This window comes from Limulus polyphemus, unplaced genomic scaffold, assembly GCF_000517525.1.
Source record: "Limulus polyphemus unplaced genomic scaffold, Limulus_polyphemus-2.1.2 Scaffold1388, whole genome shotgun sequence".
Taxonomy (NCBI): domain Eukaryota; kingdom Metazoa; phylum Arthropoda; class Merostomata; order Xiphosura; family Limulidae; genus Limulus; species Limulus polyphemus.
In genome coordinates this window covers 233,782-241,010 of record NW_013666998.1, presented here as the reverse complement: position 1 = coordinate 241,010, position 7,229 = coordinate 233,782, and the positions used below count along the sequence as shown (strand labels likewise).

General features: G+C 32.4%; 1 protein-coding gene across 1 annotated transcript in view; it reads left to right on the top strand.

Moving 5' to 3' along the window:
• The first annotated feature begins 2,021 nt into the window (after nucleotides 1-2,021).
• LOC106463376 (V-type proton ATPase subunit e 1-like) overlaps nucleotides 2,022-7,229 on the top strand; it is a 23,088-nt gene continuing 17,880 nt past the window's right edge. Inside the window, exon 1 of the mRNA XM_022390848.1 lies at nucleotides 2,022-2,303. Coding sequence (XP_022246556.1) covers nucleotides 2,206-2,303 — 98 coding nt within the window. The 5' untranslated portion in view covers nucleotides 2,022-2,205. The remainder of the gene's footprint in view (nucleotides 2,304-7,229) is intronic.

The following is a 7,229-nucleotide window of genomic DNA, read 5'->3' as shown; positions in this document are numbered from 1 at the left end:
AGATATTAAAATCTTGTGATATGAAATTTACTGTGATTACTGTCTTGAATGGTATTGTTTGAAAATGCACCTATTATCGTCATTAACACTTTTGGGGAAATGTTTCAATTTTGACATTGAAAAAAATCAGCAGGTAGTGAATTTGCATGGAAAGATAAAAGAAATGGACAGTTTCTCACTACATATGAGAGAAAACATATTTTAATCTCTTGATTTCCGGTAACAGTGGTACAAGGTAATTTGATTGGATTGAACTGAAATTTTTATTAGTGAGTGAATTGAACAGCACTAATTATAATTCACAATCAGTAACTTGGATACCATGTCTAATCTGAGCTTAATGTACGTTGTGTTTCCTGGATTTAAGGTTGCATTGAGGTCTAGCTGAGTATCAGGAAGGGGAGCCCAACACTTGGCTACCTCCTCCAATAATAACATCAGAATCTTCAATAGCCCCTTTTACTGCTGGTAGAAAAACTATCATCACTAGGAGTGTGCCATTTGTCAAAGCCTCACCACCAACCACAACACTACCATCTTTGATGGCAAGGTCATTCAGAATGAATGAAGGAGATTTCACTTCGACAGCCAGACTACTACTAAGACAAATCACCAACATTGCTTTAGTAATCACCGATCAAGAGGCTTTATAAGTTACCTCAATGAAAACCGAAGGTTGTTCTACAAATATACCCACTACCATTACCATTATCCTGACTGGCAGAAGATCCAGTTACAAATGTGACAGTGCCAGGATTTCGTTTTATAGCTTTTGTTCTTTTGCCATTATCTGAAAGATAATACCAGTTCTGCCTGTGGGAAGAACGGTTGTAATGCTGGATGTTGTGTAATAATACATACAGCTGTGTCCTACAATGGTAGGTCAGGTGATAATTTGAGGTTACAACCTTCTTTATACTTGATTGGGAATGAACAGCTACGTGGGACGTTAAACTGAAACTGTCTGTTACACAATATCAAAAAGATAATTAACTTATAATTCAGTAAAAGTGTCAGTCCAGCGTCTAAGCAAATACAAACACTGTTCTAAATGCCCCCCCCCTCCCAACAGTGGTTAAGCGGTTAGTCTGAAGGCTAATAATGCTAAAATCTGGTTTCGATACCTGTGGTAGGCACAGCACATATAGCCCATTGTGAAACATTGTGCTTAACGACGAGTAAACAAATGTTATGTCCCCTGTAGGGACAGTGGTAAGTAAGTTTACGGGTTCGATTCCCCATGGTAAACACAGCAGATAGACCAATGTGGCTTTGTTCTAAAACAAATAAATTTTCTATATAGCAAAGATTTTTCATTTGTATTTTAAATTGTGTCCAATCTCTTTATTTTGTTCTCATAAACTTAATCAAAATCAGAGAGCTTAGATTTATTTCCCAATGCATATCTTATCGAATCTCCTATAGTTCAATGGAACTATCTCATCGCCCTTGGAATAATCAGTTTAACCTGAATGTATATATACCGCATTCGTACAACGTATAGTAATCCCAAAAACTGTGCAAAGCAATTTCGAATATCGTGTGAAAATTTCAAGATATGGGCATGCTTTGGATAGAGAACGTCATAAATACCCATTTGATAATATAAAACTTACAAAATTATCGCGAATTTTAATATAAAAGTGATTTAAGAGTATTTTCATACACATTGAAAAAGAACATTGCACTGTCAAGAAAGTTTGTTCAGAAAAGCTCAAGTTAGAGTCATATTACATTAAATTGAATATATAAATTTACAGTGGAATTGGTTAAACTCAGAGCACAATTTTAGAAAATATAGTAATCGTATCTCACATTAAAGGATAATAATAATAGATTCTTTTAAAACAAACAAAAAGGTGACACGACTTCTTTAACATCTTTGTACTTGCAAGTAACTCACATTTCTTTGCGCATTTACATTTAATTAGTAATTTAAAAACAACATAGACCACAACATTATTTATCTTTTATTTCGAGGCTTTAAAAGTTTTCAATAATTCAAGCTTTGCCTTGTAGGTAAAGGAGCCTTTCCAAATTGTATACACTTATAGAGGGAGAAAATTTAAGTGTAGAATTATCAGTAAAGGATGGTTTCAACTTGAGGTTACCTTAGGCTAAAGACTTCGGTATATACGTGGTGTTCACACAATCACCCTGCCATTTAAAATTAAGGACTATATTTAGGACTGACTTGAGTAAATTATGGGTGCATCAGCTGCTCCTGTTATAGTAATTACTTTATTTTGGATTGTTATTGGTGGAGTAATTCCTTGGTTTGTTCCTAAAAATGAAAATAAAGGGTAAGCTTTACAAATTCAACTTACAAGAGAATTATTACTAATACTATATAATATTAATTATTATAGTTGTACTAACTGTCTAACAACAGTAATATTCGTTAGGCTTAACGGTAAAACTAAAATTTAAAGTTTAATGTTTGGACTGGTGTAGTATGTATAAGCTTTATTAATATAAAAATTGCTCCCACGGGTCCCACTCTCAGTGCGTGTGTTTTTTTGTGTAATTAAAAATGCTGGAAAAAAAACAGCATTGGTATGAAATGGCACCAGCAGTGGGTGATCGATAGAACGAGAGGACAAAAAGTTTACAATTTGGAAACGGCAAGAGCAAGTAAGCTCCAATTCAGACGCTTTCACTTTTCTAACAGAGTATTGGAGGCTGACACTTTAAGGCCCAATAAGATTTTTATTAGTGGAATCGTTGATTTTCAGAAAAATAAAGGGAAGGGTTAATTTTCTTGGAAATGGATATGCAGACATAGTCTTGAAGTATCAAATAGTGAAATACTTAATACAAATAGTCCTTAATAAAAATTATTGCTTGAATGACATTGACGTTGAAGAAAATGGAACTGTTTCCTTTTCAAAACTGAAAAAAAACAAAACATATAGTAGAACTATATGTATTTATTTATAATTTGTATGTAATAAAAATTTTCTCATATTGTATTGTTATTATTAATATCTTCCATTATTAATGAGTCTGAGCATTTACAGTTATATGTGGACACTATTATTCATTCCTTCCAGCTCGAGGTAAAAAAAGAATTGATTGTAACCTTTTATAATAAAAATGACAATAAGTTACTATTTATATTAACTTTGATTAAATTTAAAGAAACCTTTTAGTGAAGACTAGAGAAAAAACAATTAACCCAATGGAGAATACAGCTACTTTGGTAGACTTTTCATATGTATAATGATTAGAATACATTAATTCATCTGTTGGGTACCTTTTCTCTTGGGAATATTTTTTGGCTTAATCCCAGTAACATTCCATGAGTTTTAGTCAGCTTATGTGATTTAAGCTAGCCCTAAATCAATATATCAAGCTAAGAGGGCAAAATAATCTATGTGATTAAAATATATATATATATATATATGTAATAAGAACTGAAAAAAACAAAAAAACACATGAAACATTTAAACAAAAACAAAAAAGAAGACGTGTTGTATTTGAAACCTTTCTATTCTACTATTTGAGCAGAATGCTAGCTCCTAAACAAACTTGAACATCTGAATCAACCCTACTTAAATTTTTCAACTAGAGAAAAGTTCAAATCTTTAACAATAATTTGGTTGTAGTTTAAATTGCATGAACCAGGTATTATAATACTTTACTCTCCATTCTTCTTCTTTAACGTACTGATTTCCCAGTAATAAGTGAACAAATACTGTACATACAACACGTTAGGCTCCAGACATGACATAAGATCTTAATAGTCTTATACAAGGTTACAATATCCCTCTTATTTTTTAAGTTCAAAATTCTTTAAACAAAGCTTGGACAATAGATTCAATATCTGTTGTCAGGCAGAATTAATGAAATTAAATTTTCTAAAAATTTTAGCTTAAATGAAAATTAAGAACACACTGCTAACTATGAATGTCTGAAAATAACTCCAAATTGTGTTAAGCAAGAGTAAAAAGATTTTTTTCTGAAGAAGTGGGAATTTGAAACTTACTTTAATACCTATAGGAGCTGTACATAAATTGGCCCTATGACCATATATTCTTTAAAAAACATGCTAGTTATAAGGTGTCCTGAACGAGCTACGTATTGATTTATTAGTGGAACCGAATGACTTCTTGTTTTTATTTTCTTGCTAGCAGTTTGTTCATGCAAAACTTCATCAACCTATGATGCAGATATTTGTTTGGGTGTCTTACATTTGTGAAGTTAGGCTTATGTAATTGCTAACACATGAAAACCTTCAATAAGAACAGTGTGTAAGAAGATGCAATGTGACAGAGGGCCATATACTCCTATGCAAAAAAAAAAAACAATTATGTTTACGTATTTTTATTTTTAGTACAATTTCATTATAGTCCTTCACATTTAACGAAGATTTAAGCAGTATTCCACATCTTGAATAGAAATGAGGTCAAACAAGATGAGTGCATTAATTCAGAGTTGGTTAAGAAACAATTGGGAAGTTTAAAGAATGATAAGGCTCCTGGGCCAGATAATATTTCCCAAAGGGTTTTGAAAGAGGTTAAAGATTGGATATGTGAGCCACTTACTACTATTTTTTGTCAGTCCTTGAATAGTAGTAGTTAGGTACCAGAGGATTGGAAGTTAGCTAATGTAACTCCTCTTTCCAAGGGAGGTGATAAAAATTGTCCCAGTAATTATAGACCTATTAATCTTACATCAGTTGTGGGAAAAATTTTGGAAAGTCTGTTAAAAGATGCTTTGCAAAGTCATTTAACAAAGTTTAGCATTTTATTGGATAATCAACATACTTTTATTGTGGGAAAATCTTGCCTTACAAATCTTTTGACATTCTTTGAAAAGGTTACTGCTTATGTAGATCAGGGTAAGGGTGTAGATTTGGTATATCTGGATTTTCAGAAAGCATTTGACAAGGTGCCACATAAAAGGCTTGTAAAGAAAATTATCTCTGTAGTTGTGAGGGATAAGTTAGCAAATTGGATAGAAGAGTGGCTGGATGGAAGAAAGCAGAGGGTTGTTACAAATGGAGTTCAGTCAAACTGGATTAATGTCACAAGTGGGATACCTCAGGGCTCAGTCTTAAGACCTTTGCTCTTTTTGATTTACATGAATGTTACATAGTTGAAGGAATAGTCAATAAATGATTTAAATTTGCATATGATATTAAAGTCTTGGGTGTTGCTAGCTGTGAAGAGGACACTGCTGATTTACAAAAGGATTTAAATCATTTATTGTGTTGTGCAAAAAAATGCCAGATGGGTTTTGATTATAATAAATGCAAGATAATGCATGTGGGTTATCATAATTTGGATAGGAATAACCTTAATAGGGTTATGAAGGAAAGGGATCTTGATGTAATAGTCGATCAGTCTTCTAATAGCCTTCCAAGCAGTGTGCTGTTGCTAATGAGTTTAGGTTGTGTCTACAGAAATATTGAATACAAGTCTAAAGAGGTTATAATTTCATTGTATAAGTCACTGGTTAGGCCACATTTGGACTCTTTACCTTAGGAAAGACATTGAATTCCTGGAAAGAATTACAAGAATGGTGCCTGGGTTGTCATACGAGGAGAGATTGAAATCTCTCAAATTGTTTGCTCTTGAAAAAAGGAGAATTAGGGAGGATCTGATTGAGGTGTTTAAGATTGTAAAGGGAACTGATAGTATTGATGCATCATCTTTTTTCATACTTAACAGTGAGAATAGTGGTACTAGGGGACATAAATATAAATTTTGGCAGGGTAGGAGTCATTTTCAGCTAAGACAGTTTTATTTTTCTAATAGAATGGTTGGCCTTTGGAATGGGTTACCTTTGGATGTTGTGAAGACAGTAAATTTAAGTGACTTTAAGAAAAAGCTTGATAAGTATATGAATGATAAGGGTTGGCTTTAAGATGTTTTTTTAAATTTATTTATTTTAATTTAGTTTAGAGGATGGAATAGCCGAGATGGACCAATAGGTCCCATGTTGTCCCAAAACGTTGTGACTAATAACCCTACCCAACAGAATTTTAAAATAAGTTCAAAATAACCCTACCCTTACAATGTACCACTTCAATAAATAAATCACTTTCTCACGTTTAAAACTTAACCAAAATATAAGTTTTTGCCCAAATGCAAGTCTGCATTTGGGCTCCTAAAGCTTAAACCTATTGATGTAATGGTCAAATTTGTCATTCAACTAATCAAACAGACAACCTGAGTAGCCATTGAAAGTTCTAATAAATTTGAACAGTATATCATCTTTGTCCTTTTTACACTTTGCTGATTACTAATAAGAACTGAGTGAAAAATAAATAAGGGTGTCAACCACACTATATTCAATATATCCAATACTGACGAGATCTTTGCACCAACACCTGGGCTCTTTGGGCCAGCTAGGATGTGATAGATGTAGTAATGACTGAGACACTATTGTATTAGAAAATTGTTTGACAACAACTAATATGAGCTTGATTAAGATGGTGAAGTGTAAATTTTCAATTTTATTTATATCACAACACATCAGAATTAGGGCAAGGAATTATTTAACAACCTATTCATTTTTCAGAAGAACTTATTAACCAGCAGGCTAATCTTCTTGATAGTAAGGTACCAATACTGCACACATTATTTAAATAATGCCTCATCAGAAATCAGAATCTTTGAAAAAATACAATAACCTTATTTTAAGATTCCAAGTTTTCAAAACCAATAACTTATTTTACCTTTTCACCACCAGTGGCCAAAGAACAGGTTTTTGTCCCACTGGTTATGGAGTACTGTCACAGCTTATTTGTCAGTGTTGTGCCATCCATAATTTCAAACTGTTGACAGTAGGTCAGCAGCAACTTACTTTTATGTTTGTATTTTATATATGTTATTAGCAAAGCTGGGTACTTAGAATAGTTTCTAATACAAGGAACCACTTTTCTCTTGGAGGTATGTCAGTCACACACACACACAGTTGTTATTATAGACTAGTGAAAGTAACTGGCTTTGCTCAGGTCATTAGGTTGATATATTCTAGATTAATATGTCAGTGAATGTATTCTGAACCTATTTAGCATAGAAGAACAGTCAAAAATATTTTAAACATTTTTATTTTCCAGAAACATAGTCTTAAAGAAGGTACAGTAAATTAAGAATTATTTATCATCAATGAACTTTATCAGTGCATTAAATATTTCAATTTATATTTGATTTTACAAATTTCTATCACATTTTATTGGAATGTATTACAATTTTTTACCATTTATGTGTGTGTGTGTG